The 15,875-nt window shown below is 37.0% G+C and overlaps 1 protein-coding gene across 1 annotated transcript in view; it reads left to right on the top strand.

Moving 5' to 3' along the window:
• The first annotated feature begins 5,025 nt into the window (after positions 1 to 5,025).
• Positions 5,026 to 15,875, top strand: part of LOC105441063 (ELKS/Rab6-interacting/CAST family member 1-like) — an 80,405-nt gene continuing 69,555 nt past the window's right edge. The window contains exon 1 of the mRNA XM_030997082.1: positions 5,026 to 6,001. Coding sequence (XP_030852942.1) covers positions 5,351 to 6,001 — 651 coding nt within the window. The 5' untranslated portion in view covers positions 5,026 to 5,350. The remainder of the gene's footprint in view (positions 6,002 to 15,875) is intronic.

Raw genomic sequence — 15,875 nt, forward strand, 5'->3', positions numbered from 1 at the left:
ATAAGCAAAACCTCCATCCCGAATTTTTTTCAACAAGTCACTTGAAATATTCACAAATCCATTTCTTAGAATTATATTATTTGCAGTCAGATTCTTATGAGGCGGTTGTCGGGGCTAGGGGGCCGAAGTCCCACCCCCTTCCTCTGAGAAATTCCAAATATTCTCTCCGCATAAAATTAAACACTTCAATTTTCGCCAGCAAGCTGTCCTGAATATGTTCAGAAATTTGCATTTATAAAACTCAGTGAGAAATTTTGCTCGTTCACTTCGCTCGCTCACAAACATCTAATTCATACGAGAATTCCATTAAAGAAAGTGCAGAGAGAGAGAGAGGGAGGGAGAGGGAGAGTGAGAGGGAGAGAGAGAGAGAGAGAGAGAGAGAAAGAGAAAGAGAGAGAGAGAGAGAGAGAGAGAGAGAGAGAGTCATGTCATTTTGAAAGAAAATGCCCCAATCATGATTTTACGAAAATAATGAAGAGTTTTAGCGTTCTTATTTAAAACTAAATGCTGAGTTGTAACTGTAATATCTTACCTGATCATTTTGTAGTTTAAACACGACCTTTATTCTTTGGGGGAAGCGGATAGGTTTATGTTCTTTCCCATTACCCCCCCCCCCCCCTCCTCTTCTCTCTCACTCTCTCTCTCTCTCCCTCTCTCTCTCTCTCTCTCTCTCTCTTTCTCTCTATCTCTCTCTCATCTCTACTTCCACGATGTGAATTAAAGTGAGGGGGTGGGGTCCTAGTTTTTTGCTACCGGGAAGTATACGGGAAAGCACCATTTCATCTAAGGCGGGAAATATATAATTAATCCAAATTGGGCCATAATTATGAATGCAAAAGTTGGGGTGCCTCCCGTAAACTCGTAGCTGAGACATTAAGTCTTACACTAGTATTCAATGAGCTGAGTCTACCGAGGAAGCTCTTGGGAAGCAGTCATGGGGGCGTGGTGACAAAAAAAAAGTGAAGGGGGCAGGGAGGGGATTACGGCTGTAAAATAGCTGAATACATAAAAGGCTCCATTACATATTTTTTAAAGTGGACCTTTTCTGATTTTTGTTTCCGTCTGCAAATTCAAATGTCACATTTCTTGAATTATTTGATATTATCAACAGTACTCTGAGTCAACTTACTATAGGGAGCGAGCGACAGGCATTATGTAAATATAATAATACCCATCGTATATATAGCTGTAAATTCGATTATTGGGTGAAATCAGTGAATGGTCCAATTATTTACAGAGTAGTCAAGCCTATGTCATGACCATAAATTACGCCAACAAAACACGATTGAAAGAAATTATGCGGAATAATAATAGTCATCAAGTTGCCGAAAAAGATATCGCTGGTTGGCAAACGTATCGTCATGTCTCTCAACTAGCTATAGCGCCATCTCTTGATTACTAGAACCCTTCGAGATGGTTGTGTACCACCAATGTCAAACACATTGATGGCATAATGACCAAGACTCTGATTGTTGCGATTTATTATATATCAGTCCTTTCTCATTTCGTCGCAAAATAGCTCATATAATACTTGCTGAAAATTTACGAAGAGGCAAGGTCACGTTGATTGTTTGTTATTGAAAGTATTTTTTTTATTTTTTTATTGAGGGGGGGGGGGGGGGGGGTTCTTTTCAATCAAGCTCTGTTAGAGTATTTCTTCCATATAGGGCCCTTTACAGATGCAAGCTATAATAGAAAAACACATTCAGATTCTCACATTCTCATCGTCAGATGTGGACGCAGGTTTCTCCAAAACATTAATGAACCTATTTTCATACCGTAATCACATCATTACTGCAATATTCATTTCAGTAGTAATATATTAACGATCGCTAGTGTTTTCTATTCTATATTATAATGGATCCATTTGTTTTTTTCTTTGATTTACTGTTGTTACATGGATATAAAAGTCTCTATATAATTTTGTATTTATTATGTAAATGATGAATGTAAAAAAAAATAATAATTAGATCAATCAAACTCATCAAATGAGTTTGAGGAAAATCCAAAAAAGGACACTAAACATAAGGTGCAAACTTTGTGATTGCACTTGCACTATAATATTAAATAATTATGTCAAGTTCAGTTATAGGTGGTTTTGTCTTCTTCTTCTTTTTTTTGGGGGGGGGGGGGAGGGGGTTGTTTTGTTTTGCTTTTTTTTTTTTTTTTAATTATCATTTGGTTTGGTTTGATTTATTTTGTTATTTTTGTTATATTTTATTTGCCTGTTTTGTTTTTAGAAGCATCATGGGTATTTTCAGAAGCGTATAAAACAGAGAGAGCTCTGGGAATCCGTACCCATGTTCATCCCTTCCAGCAATCGCATATCAAACTCCTACTGATTAGTCATGGAGAGAGCATGCAGCATAAGCTCATCGGAGTACCAAGATGGTGATAAGTATTAACGCCCGCTATACAGACACCGCATCCTATTATCGTCTTTATACAATAATCAATGATGGATACGGGGGCGTGGCATCTCCGCGGTCAGTACAAACAAAAGAACAAACGAAACAAAGAAACAGACAGCTGTAAAACAGATAGAAACAGAACAACTACCATCAAGTTCCATGTTGAATGTTTCATGTGAAATAAGGTTCAAAGAGATTATTTGCCCCCCCCCCCCCCCCACAAAAAGGGTCTCTAAAAACACGATTATTATTAGTTTATTACAGCGTTGTTGGTGCGGATAACTCACCCGTTAATTTTTTTTTCTTCTTTCGAATAACAGTTTACTACAGTTTCTTACAGTAGCACCTGTTAAATTAATACACTTAATATCAACCATTTTTAGATGAGAGCATCTCATTACAAACATTAATTGTTGCTATTATGTCATGCAATTTTAGGGCAATATTTCGGACCATCGAGTCGATTAAAATAACCTCCGCCGGAAAAAGTTGGCATTTTTAGGCTTAGTTGCTTAAAGATACTTCTTGACCTTATGTAGTTCTCATCACTTAATTTTCACTAATAACGATTTTAAAATATATATATATATATATACAATGTCAGGCTTATCTTAGGTATAGTGACTAACTTTAAACGTTAAATAAAATTAATGATACCATTCTGAAGAACCTTTAAATTGATAAACTTGGCAATTTCACCCCTCCCTCCCCCCTCATTTAAAAAAAAAAAGTTTCAACATGATTTGTGTCTACACAAAACCTGTAATATTTCATAGAACTTGGATTCGTAACTAATTTCAAGACATTGGTATGATGATGATCACTTGATTCTCAAACCATATATCTATGATTTTCTTTGAAGGTGTCGATGGGAGGCACCCTCTAACAGTGATTAACGGTAAATTCTCCCAACCATTTTTGAATTTTCCCAACCATTTTTCCATGAGAAAAATACATAAAACAGGTTATAAAAATCTGTCAACATATAACTGTCTGGAATGGAATGTCGAGCCATTTTATTGCTTTGTGACGATTTACATTCACCTAATATGTAATTAAATTGTCCTTGTCTTGATGGTGAACAGGCTTTGACAAGTAGCAGAATAGAAGTAGAATAATATAGTTGGGAGAATTAAGGAATCGATCAGATCAGTTTTTTCCAATTTGTAGCATGAAATTGAATAATGATCTGTTTTCACTCAAATTTTCAGATTATCTTTAATTGTACACACTCTTATTTCCACGGCGTCAAATTTCACTCTAAATGGCGTCAGCTGGGAGTCAACTCTATTCCTACATTGAAGTCACTACCTTAGCACCACTATCTCTCATCTGAACAATGTTACAAAGTCCCTTTAAAGAACAGTTTTCCCGGGGCCGACTTTACTTTAATGTAGTTCAGATTGCTGTTTCTCAATATGCCCTCTGAAACCAAGGTGGCGGATGGGTTAACATTTTTGGTATTATTTTGCAAGATGATGGTGTGAAACTGATCACGAATTGTGATCTGAGAATTACCTTTGTAACCTCAATCAGGCATTCTCTGTGAGAAGATTAATTGCACCTGCTTTGATCTTGATCTAGACCTTGACCGATCTGAGATTTTGTTTCCTTCTCTCTCTCTCTCTCTCTCTCTCTCTATCTCTCTCTATCTCTCTCCCTCTATCTCTCTCTCTCTCCCACCCTCACTCCTTCTAGACGAACATTTATACCTTCACTAATTTCAAGAAGCTAACTGAAATCAATGATGTATCCCTTCTTTATCTTATCACGGGACGCTCTTTGTACTTTCCCTTAGAGGGTTCATTCACGAATAAACAATAAATTTTATAGATTTAAAAAACACAGTAACAACAGACAAACAAACAAACAAACAAACTATATAAGAAAAAAAAGGGATCCCCGAACCCTCTCAACCATGGATAATTTCGAAGATTTGGGTCTTGGATAATAATTATTATCTCGCGGGAAATCGTTCCCCGATAATTTTCCTTCATTTCATAATTCTTTTTTTTTTGGGGGGGGGGGGGGTGGGGGTGAAAAGGGCCGTCGGAATGGCAGAAATGCTGGGGAAAACGATTGTGGGAAATTGTCAGCGCCAAAATCTTTATTTTTTTTAAAATTAATGGAGTTAATGATGAAGATGCTGCTTGTATTTATGAGGATAATGGTAATAATGGGGGGTGGAGGTGGTGGTGGTGATAGGGCATGGTCACGGTGGTGCTGATGGTGTTGGTGATGGTGGTGGTGGCGTGGTGGTGGTGGTGGTGGTGGTGGCGGTGTTGACGGTGGTGATGATGGTGGTGGTGGTGGTGGTGGTGGTGGGGGTGGTGGCGGTGTTGAAGGTGGTGATGATGGCGGTGGTGATGGTGACGCTTGTGTATCTGCATGGATGCAAAATGCCTGGGACTTGATGATAACTATGAAATACCATATTGACTCAGTTTGTTCCTTTGATTTTTGAACGATCAAAATCCAATTAATGTTACAAACATGTCTGATAGTCATACCGGCACAGTGCAACGCTCATGGAAAGACCTGATGAGAAAGTAATTTCCCTTCCGCCCCCTCCCCCCTGAATTGCACTTGTCTAATGGACGGCTTACGCACTGAACGGACATGAACAAATTGTGCTGACCATTTACGTGTTGTTGATGCGAGCATCTGGTATCTTCATGCATGCAAATCGGCGCCGCCGCTGAACGAGATGTGAAAATGCTTGCGATCTTCACAGCATCATCATCTGAATGCAAGCAACATAACAGCAAGAGGAGCAGTCGATGCTGCTATTTTCAGTGTGCGAGCAATTCATTCAGATAAGCAAGCCTTTTGTCATCTGCAGTACATCAACACTATCAAAGGTTAAACGAGTATGGTGGTAGGGTCACTCAAGTGGAAATTACAGGTATTATAGAGGGTGAATTTCGGAGATAATAACAATGTATACGCGTCGCTCTCCGCTACCAGATCAAGGAGAGTCGAGTTCTGGTAGCTCAACTTCCGCTGCATCATCTAGCTCATCTGACCCAAGATCTCCATCCAAGCCGTCAAAAAACAGACAACCGCGACCTGAACTGTCGACCCCACTTCCCATGGAAACGATCCAATCGTTCAATGCAGCATACAATGCCGGGCCAGTTTATATCAGCGAAGGTTTAGGCAGCCCTGTTCATGGTAGAGGTTCTCCGAATTCTAGCTCCAGCGGCAAGTCAAACTCCCCCACACATAGCCGGTCTAGCAGCCTCGGCTCTACCCACGGCATGAGCAACAACTCCCCTCAGGCACAGGCGGCTATGCAAGCCGCAGTCATGGCGGGCCAACATCATGAAGATATTCGTCATGGACATGGTGGTGGAAACAGAGACATAGTACACATGGATATACACACTCAAATAAGGGAATATCAGAGAGATAATGACAGCCTTCGCCAGGAGCTTGACAACAGGGACACTAAACTGAATTCCAGCATGAATAGTATCAAGACATTTTGGAGCCCAGAGTTGAAAAAAGAACGAGCTTTGAGGAAGGAAGAAGCAGCCAAAATACAGTCACTCAAAGAGCAATGTCGAGTAGCTGTCGAAGAAAATCAGGTAAGTTATAAAGCTGAAAGATTGAAACGAAGATTAGTATTCTAAATTTCAAAGTAAAAATAAAATTACCGCTTTTATTTTATTATAATCTTTTAATTGGTTGTTGGTTAATCTCTATGAGGAAACTTCATTGATATTTCATGGTCAATTATCTATGACTACTAACGCGTATTTTGGTTGTATGATTTCTTGTGAGTTGATTTTAATTTGATAAGTCATAAAACTGATATAAAGATAGAATAGTGAGATGATTATGTAGTACACTGTAGATTAATTCAGAGAATCTTGAAAAGATATGTTTTGATGAATAATACTAAAAAGTCTCTTCGTGTACATGTACATGTTGTATAGTGCATGTCTTTTTACTCGATGGCGTTCCTGGCCTGGTGCTTCAATATTGTTACATTGGTTATAGCCATAAGCCATGCCAAAAGACGTTATTACCGGGTCGGTACACGAACCCACAACCTCACGAGTCAAGTGAATAAAATACCACCACAATACCTCCATGGCAATAACTGTACTCTAGTTGACTTAAAATACTCATACCGTTACATGTACATGTATGACAATGCCATTTGTAATTGGGCCGAATCTACCTGTATGATCACGATTTAATACAGATATTCTATCTTTAGATTCTAATCTTGATCAATGTGTTTGGATAGTTGATGTAGAATATTATTACTCGAAGTGGGGGGAAAAAGATGCGTGAAATACAATGTACATGTAAGTCATGTAGTACAGTTTGTCCGTCTTTACCGGGTGTCATTCTCTTTCATGTTTCCCCTCTCATTAAAAAAATTTATGGCGCAAAAATCAATCAACATATTCAACGCATACTATAGTATTATATTGCATACATATTACATGTACATGTAGGCTCCATCATTATCAAGTGATAGATTTTAAAAGATATATTTAAAAATAAATATGAATATAAAAAGCAGAGAAAAAGTAGATGGAGTAGAGGAAGAATGTAAGTGGGAGTGAAATTTGTTGAGCTACAGCTGGAAGTGAGCAAAGAGAAACCAGCTATTTCACAAAAGCTGGCACATACTGTACCAGTACGGAGACTCTTATTTTGGAGAACGATAATTTACTTTCCATTAAGTATATGTAACCATGGTTACAAACACACCAAACTCAATTTTAAGTGTTGATTATGACACCATTTCAAGTGAGTGGGATTTACAAGTAAATGTCATGCCAAACTAAACTTACTGTTCTAGTTACTGGCATTCCCTTCCCAAACACATGACATATCCTTAGTTTATAATATGGAACTGGACCCCAACTGTTTTATTATTGTAAAGTGCACTTGGTATATGACCTGAGAAGTGGAAGGTCATCCATCCCTTTGAATACCGCACATTTACAGACCCTGTTGTCATGGTGCTATAACATTCCTGTAGTGATTCAAAAGTCAAGAATCTCCCTGTTTTGTTGGTATCCAGTCTGTTTGAAGGTTTTATTTTATGTGGAGACCTTCATAATACAAGGACATACAGTACATGTACATGTACATCTGTACTTTTAGCATCGACTTAGCAAATGTTATTAATACATCATGATCATACAGTACACACAAACAAATGTCATGTGTCCAGGTGAGATCACATTGCGATCACATTGCTACAGGATGTTCAAGAACTGCATCATTTCCTGGAGAAGAAAAGAAAGTGTCCGATCATGTATTTGTTTGATTTACCGGTAAAGTATTCAAGATTGATTCCTATTTGAAAATTTGCCAAAGGATTTACCAGGTGAAACTTGGAAGGGCTGAATAAAAGAAGAAGTCATAAAATAGTGCAAATTCTAGGTTCATGTACACCAACACGTACATTGGGATGTAGACTCCTACATTTTGACTGCACGTTGGAAGGGGAGGGGCGGGCATTATTATCAACGCAGGCTGTCTTCTAGGAAGTCAGATGGGGGAAAATTGCTAAAAATGCAAAAATTCTATTTTTTGTTATGCGATTTCACATGCATTGTGTACGCAAGGAAAACAAACAATACACTAGTACATTTAAGTAGAGTAATATTGCATGTAGTCTATTATCATGTACATGTACATGTATGGACTATGGACAATAATCAATAGTCGGATGCGGCTTTGTTTTTTTTGTTTTTTTGTTTTGGGGGGGGGGGGGGGAGGAGGGTAGTATTTGCATTACCCGAGTCAAAATAATACACTCCCATAACCAGTGAATTGAGGTGAGTAGATCAGTGCTCCTGGCAACATTTACCAATGCAGGCAGGTTTTCAAATGCAAATATGAATTTCAAAGCTAATGCATACATGTACATGTACGTAGGCCTGCAATTACAAGAATAGTAAGATGACCTAAGCATAATTATGTGATAAATGTAACGTCTATTATCAAGTGACAGAAATATTGGTCAGTCTTGTAACCTTGACTCTCTCCATGGGTTGGGCTAAAACTGCAAGTGCAGTACCCTGGACTGGAGTCCTGGACCATGGAATGTATTGCTCATGTCCCACTTGAGATGATCTCTTGATAGGAAAACTGTTGGATACCTGATACGCCTGAACAGCTGAATATCTCTTCTCTCCGTATAATTATATGGGTGTAGTCGGTTCCTCAGTGTTAATCTTAAGCTATATAAGCTACCAACAATACAATCATTGAACTAGGGCTAGTAACAGAGTTGTATCATTTTATAAACATCTAAAGCTCCTAAATTTATACACATACATGTACAATGTACATGAAGGCTGCCCATATCACTGTTGATCATCAAGCTCCTGCTTGGTTTACATAGATTTGCAAATTAATATTCAAGATTGTAAAGATTGATGGACATATTTCGAATCCTCTCAGTGAGTCCCAAACATATATTTTTTTTGGATATCCTTGATCTTGGCAGATAAATAACAGAACTTCAGAAATTCATTAATTTTTGAAAGGCTGTTTGTTTTTGTTCACTCAATGGAGCTACAGTATATGGAGCCTCACATATATATTTCCAAAAGAAATTAGGGTATGAGATAAAAGCATGATTAAAATTTACAAAAATCTCTAATCGCTTTCAGTACAAACATGTACATGTAGAAATAATAATATTGATAAATAATCCAATATAAAACGTTATTGTGCACTGATCTGCTGTTACACTTTTTGATACACCACCACCAAACATCAAATAACAAAAGACAAGATGATGACATTAGAAATGTTTGTGGCTTTTGTAATGGACATGCATTCATGCATTTAGTAAATTAGTGGTTTATAAGCAGAGACATGCTTGGTATAGCAAACTACAGGTGTATTTGAGAGTACAGGTGTTCTTTTGATCTTGTTACTCATCGTTGATTTTGTGTGATTAGCTAACTCAATAAAATGGTCTACAACGCAATGCATTCAATCAATTGATGATGTTAATAAGCAATTAAGATAAATATAATAAGATACTGTACATGTACATGTAGATATTGGAAGTGACTAATGTGTATTTTGTCAAAAGTAAATCTTGTTTACATTACAGTTGTACATTGTACTGTCGATTACAATAGACTTGTCCCTTAGCAATGGCTTGACACTAGCAGGCACCCGGGACACATGGGGGGCGGGGGCCCAAAATCTAGGTCTGGAGTCTGGACCCCAATATGTTGACATTTTTACATAGGGTTCATACATGACTTTTAAAAGTTCAATCTGGACCCCCTTAAAAAAGAGTCAGTGTAGAGCCCTAGCCTTTGAATTTAATTTGCCAAATAGACAAACAAAGGAATCACATGTCATGAGAGCATTGATTCTTTCTGTTTCTTTTCTCATTATATATCGGATATTTCAATATTCATGATTGTACTTAATTTTTTTCTTCATTTCGTCGCTGTTTTCACGAAGTGACGGTAGTGAAACAAAATTGCATTCACTTTGCGTTACGATTTTCCTCACTACCGTCACTTCGTGAAAACAAGGACGATTTAGGGGAGTTTACATGTATTTAATTTGCTATGTGTATAATGCTTTATGTCAGCAGAGATCTTTGGATATCCCTTGAGTTTCATTTTGAACCGTTCTATGTTTTTTTGTTTTTTTTTAATGATTGAAAGGAATTATTAAGGTATTTTATAGCTGTTGTGATTTTAGAAACTTACATGTAGGTACTACATGTACATGTATTCACACTATTCTGGAAACCAACAATTGTTTGCATACTGCATAGCACTTATATTTTTGGGAAAATTATGAATTGTACCCAGTACATGTAAATGTACATTATGTATATACATGTATACTTCAATGAACACCTACTGTATGTACATAATCATATAAGACTTTATCTATAATAGAATCTTGCAATATATATATTGGTGACAAAATGTATACATGTAGGAAGGAATGATTGGAAATTAGACTGTAATTCTTTACATGGTACATGGATGTTGAATGAAAATGAGCAATTTTTTTATTTTGTGTTGATTTACAAAGCTAAGCATTGTCTGTGTACACACAGACCAAACAAGCCTATGATCTTGATCAAACAGGCTTCATGTCTGAAGTGCAATAGAGAATAAGAAAGACAAAAAATACTAGCTTTTTATAATACATGTACATGTAGGATACAGGCTGTGTACGTTATGATTTTGGTATAGACCTACATTTGTATGCTGTATGGCTGGGAGTTGAATTAGTTGATAGATGTAATACGTACATGTGCATGTATAATTATAATGATAATTAGGCATTTCTATAGCGCCGCCAATCTAGAAATTCTATTCCGAGGTGCATTTATTATTACCCCGGCTGTAGGCAGAGCATTATAAATACATTCATGTATTCATGTACATGTACGTGTGCCTACACTTCCAATTTCTTGAAAAACTATATTTATATGTATTTTATACATTCCTTTTCTACATGTACATCTATTAATATATTGAGAATGAAAATGAAAGCCACCTGCTTACATGTATGAGTTCTACGGTTCAACATTTGCATGGATATACAGCTTGTGGTTTACATCTATGTAAATCTACTGTATGTAAATCCATATGCACGTGAAGATGTGAATATTTGATGTAGGCCATGGTAGCTGCACGATGTAATACACATGGAGGCATCATCTACAGGGACACAGGGAGTGACCTCCGAGTGGCCTAGCTAAAACAATCCCCGATATTACCAAAGCCCATGTGTAGGACAGACCGGCCACCCTGACGTTCCTACCAACACAGTAAGGGGGATGATTTGTATGCCGTTCACTTCGTATAAACCTCTGGTTGAAATTGTGGGTCTCTGCATGAGAGGTGAACTGATGCGCTCCATAAATATTGCATGAAATCATGTGCATCAGACTGTGATGTGATAAAGTAAATATTATGAAAATGAAAGCTTTAACACCCTACCAATCACAATACAATTGATCTCATACATTTATGTACAGTACATGTAGGCCTCACAGCCTCACTCGCTTTTTACCACCAACAACATCACAGTAGCTACTACAACACAAATAAAATGCAAATTAATTTTGTTAATTACTGATAGATATCTTATAATCTTCGGGCCTTGACAGCATAATTGATGGATCCCCCTGGAATGTTCGTCTCTTGTATATATGTTCAATAATCAATACTATCAAAATTAAGATTTCATTGTACATGTACATGTAGATCGATACTGTAATTAAATTTCATTACATTTTTTGTATCGAGCCAGAAGGACATTGGTATACATGTCAAATTCTATGAATCAACTCCTTTCTGCTCACAATTCTCTGAGGAACAATTTGCAGTCCTGTCTTCGCCAATTTGTGGCTGTCAGCCCACATAGTAGATGGCATTGAATATTTCTATGCATAAATGTATAGCTAGCCATCTGTTATTGATGAGTTAATCCTTGTTATGCAGTGCTCAAGATAGAGGGGAGATATTGTCTCAGTATGTTCGTTAGTCGTTACAAGTCCCATAACCTGCCATCTGCACATGCTGGGCAATAAATTGTAAGGATCATTTCCATACAAAGTGCAGAATAGATTCAGGCCTTGACGGCATAATTAATGGATCCCCATGGAATGTTTGTCTCTTGTAAAATGTTCAATAATCAATACTGTGAAAATTAAAACTTCATTGTTCATGTAGATGCTGTAATTACATTTTGTTATGTTTTGTGTATGGAGTAACATTGAGATGCTAAGGCTGACTGATGCTATTTTTTAATGTTAATATGCTCGTCAGTTTGAAGAAATCCATGAAGGATGGCCAGATAGTGCCACCAGCATTGGAAATGAATGAGGCTCACACAGGGTAAATGTAGATGCGCTTCATACATTTTGTACATTGTTTGAGGCTTTGAGAGCAATATCTCAATGTCTTCAATCTGAACAAGTTACATGTATGTACAGGTACATACATGTGTACAGTTGTTCATGTTCATACACATGCACCTGTACATGTACATGTGCAATTACAATATTAATATTTCAGGGAAGCGTGAACTTCATGCATGCATATATGGTTTACAGGTTTTTTTTCCATTAGTCAAACTCTGTGATGTATAATACAGTACATGTATTTATCTAATACATTTGTAATGAGTGTTACAAGTGAAACTGAAACTGACTTTGGTTATTTCCATGGCATATGAATAGCTACATGTCCGTATACAGCTGTTAGTATGCTTTACACTGGTCTAATGTATAAACCCTGCATTCATCTTACAATCTACCATGTACCGTAATTAATTTTTATGATTTTTCCAACTGCAAACTATCTTTTCAAATGGTAACTGCAATTGCAGACATCAATATTCTCGGAAACTACAGTGTACCTATAAATATCTCTACATCAGAACAATATGCTGAAGATCAAAATCAGGCAATCACTAAAGTGCTACTCATCCGTAATCAGTGCCCCAGAAAATACAATTTTCTTTCTTTCCCCTCAAAGATTTTTTAATGTGATAAGAAATGCGAGAGTGTAATGTAATTATATAACTTTTCCACGATTGTATTCCGATAAATTGAGGATAATCATGATTGAAGCCCTATTCATAATTAATGTTTCACCATTTGTTATAACATGGACATGTGTAGGTATAGGACACAGACCTGAATTTCCCAGCTATGTCCCTAGGGACACTCATCAATATTGATGGGAGTTAAATTTAGTAACTCAAAAACAAGTGCAGGTTGTTAGGGAGTGTTGACCTCGTTCATCCACTAAGGTGTAGGAATCAGAATCGTACAGGAATGCGCCTGTAGTACTTGCAATTGTCAAGATACACATGTACATGTTGTTAAGACTAAAGGCCTTTTCAAATAATATGCCCCTGTAAACTGTCGCCCCCCCCCAAAAAAAAAATCTGCTGCTTAAAAAAAAAATGTGTTATTGCATAGCGATTCTGTGCAACAAAGGTACCACTATATGAGCTCTCTGTTATATGATGAAGTACATGTTCCTGTACATGTATTTTGTTTAAGGAGAAAGTAGGATGAAGTTGTTTCATAAAAAATACTTGTTAAAGAATGTCAGTTTTAATCCTTGAAGCTCAGGGGATGTAGGGTAGGCTGTATGCATACAAATGATTAAAACTCTGGCTTAAGCCCGAGGTAGTTTTGTAGTTTTTGCATCCTAAATAGAAAGAACAAAAATATTATTTGTATGTATATGGATCTAGAGTGAGATGATGAAGGGAGATCAAACATTCATAGAAAGTCAGATAACTTGGAAAAAGAAATATCCTATGAATATATGTCGCTGTACCGATCAGAGAACTTTAGAAAATTATTTGTAAAAAAGATTTGGAATAAGAAGTTATGAATAGTGAAATGCAAGATCACTTTCCCATTAACAATTTGACCAAAACTGTTAAGTCTGAGAGGGAAAACTCCTTTTTACTTGACTTTCTACAATGTAGGATAAAACAATATTCTGTTGAACTTTCACATACCTGTAGTGTACATATACATGTAGTTGCAAGTCACTGGTATACCCAAATACAGTAGGCTTAATTATATTATGAGGGCAGGAAATGATGAAATGGTTTATTTGGATAAAAATGAAGATGTACAAGTTAATAGACAGCTGCCCTTCAATTATTATAGAGAACATATTCATCATGCACATGATACTGACAGAATTGGCAATCTTCAGAGATTTGCCTTACATGTATCTTCAATTATTGTGACCTACAAAAGCCGCAAGTTTCTTGGATTTTGTTTAATATTTTTTCTCAAACTTTCAATCATCTGTTATCCTGATCCTTTCTGTTTCCTCTGAAGTGACTTTTCTATGAATATGTAATGCCCTGATACTCTTCATTCTTAAGAACAAACCGTCTGCTGGCTGGCTGAAGGGCGTAAGCAGTGGTGCAGTTGTGCTAAATGAAAACTATGGCATGAAGCTGAAGGTCATTAGCAATATACATGTACCAATATACTTCAAAACATGTGCTTATTTGTTATTAAACTGCTCATTTTAGGTAGTTTTCATTTTGTTAAATTAGTACATCAAGAGAGAAATCTGTGTCATGCTTAAAAATGGTGCAAACGATAGAGCAGTCAAAGCCTTAGAAGCAAGTTACCAGACATTAATTGCTTTGTATACGCATGCTAAAGCCCTTCTGCCAGCCACATGATGACTTAGTGGTGAAATGCAGTCTATTAAGGTTGTGTTCTTTTTGGTGACACATTTCTGTTCACAATTTGTACATGTTCACTCAAGATGGTGAAGTAATAGTAGTATACATAAGGCCTGTCATCATCAGCTTGAGATTGCCAAATATCCCCCTATTTGAACTATCCAGATCGCAAATTATCTGGTTATTTGCGTCTTCATCAGGCCGAAGTTGCAATTAGTGGGATATTTGGTCAAGATAATCATCCCACGATATCTTGGGCTAGTTTGCAAAATATCCTGCTATTTGGCAAAATATCCCGCTATTTCTCTGGTGCATCTTCACCAGCCCGAAGACTCGGACTATATGCGAACACTGAGCAAAATATCTCGAGCTCATTTCTCAAGCTCGAGTTTCAAGTTTTGAGGTCAAGTCTCGAGCTGATGAGGACGCGATTTGTAACTTCAGGATTATTTCCCAAATCAGAAATAGCTGATGAGGACAGGCCTATAGAGTCAGCTAGACTCCCTACAGAGAAGGAAGGGATGGGATGGGATGAGGGTCATGAGGTCACCCTGAGTCTTGCTGGTTATTCCAGGCATCACCATCTAACAGACACCATACAACTACAACTACATGTACAGTGTCAACATTCGTTGATGATTATTACCAAATGTATGATGATTGCAGAACATACCTCGTAAATAAAGTTCACCCTGGAAAGGTTATAATAATAGGACATGAATCGTTTGATGATTCATAGGGTACAGCTAGGCACAAATAGGCTTCCAGGCTCTTAAATCTCAAAATTAAATGATGTAGGCGCCCAGACGGGACCCTCTTTAATCTTTTAAAGTGCATATTTAAAGCATTGATGTTTCGGGATCAACCGAGTAGGGATAATAGTGATTATACGAAGATAGATAAAGGGCATGCATGATCCATTCTATCGGGGTAAACATACATGTAGGGCGAGACATTTTTGATATTCATTTGGACATACATGTATATCTGAGTTACAAACTTTCCTTGAAGATAACAATAACATTGATAATTAAATTATACATTGTAACAAAACAATGTACATCTTCATATTTTATTCCACAAAGAATCCACCTCAATGAAAACAGATACACAAAACATTTTTATGTTCTCTAGATTTTGCAAAACTATTGCTTGGATTTTTAGTTAATAATTGCTATATTAATGATTCAATCTGGCAGTGGTAATTTGGAAATGAGAATGCTTGCAGAGTCAAGCCATACAATCGTGTTACTACCCATT

The sequence above is a fragment of the Strongylocentrotus purpuratus genome, unplaced genomic scaffold (assembly GCF_000002235.5).
Source record: "Strongylocentrotus purpuratus isolate Spur 01 unplaced genomic scaffold, Spur_5.0 spur5_contig_858, whole genome shotgun sequence".
Lineage (NCBI taxonomy): Eukaryota > Metazoa > Echinodermata > Echinoidea > Camarodonta > Strongylocentrotidae > Strongylocentrotus > Strongylocentrotus purpuratus.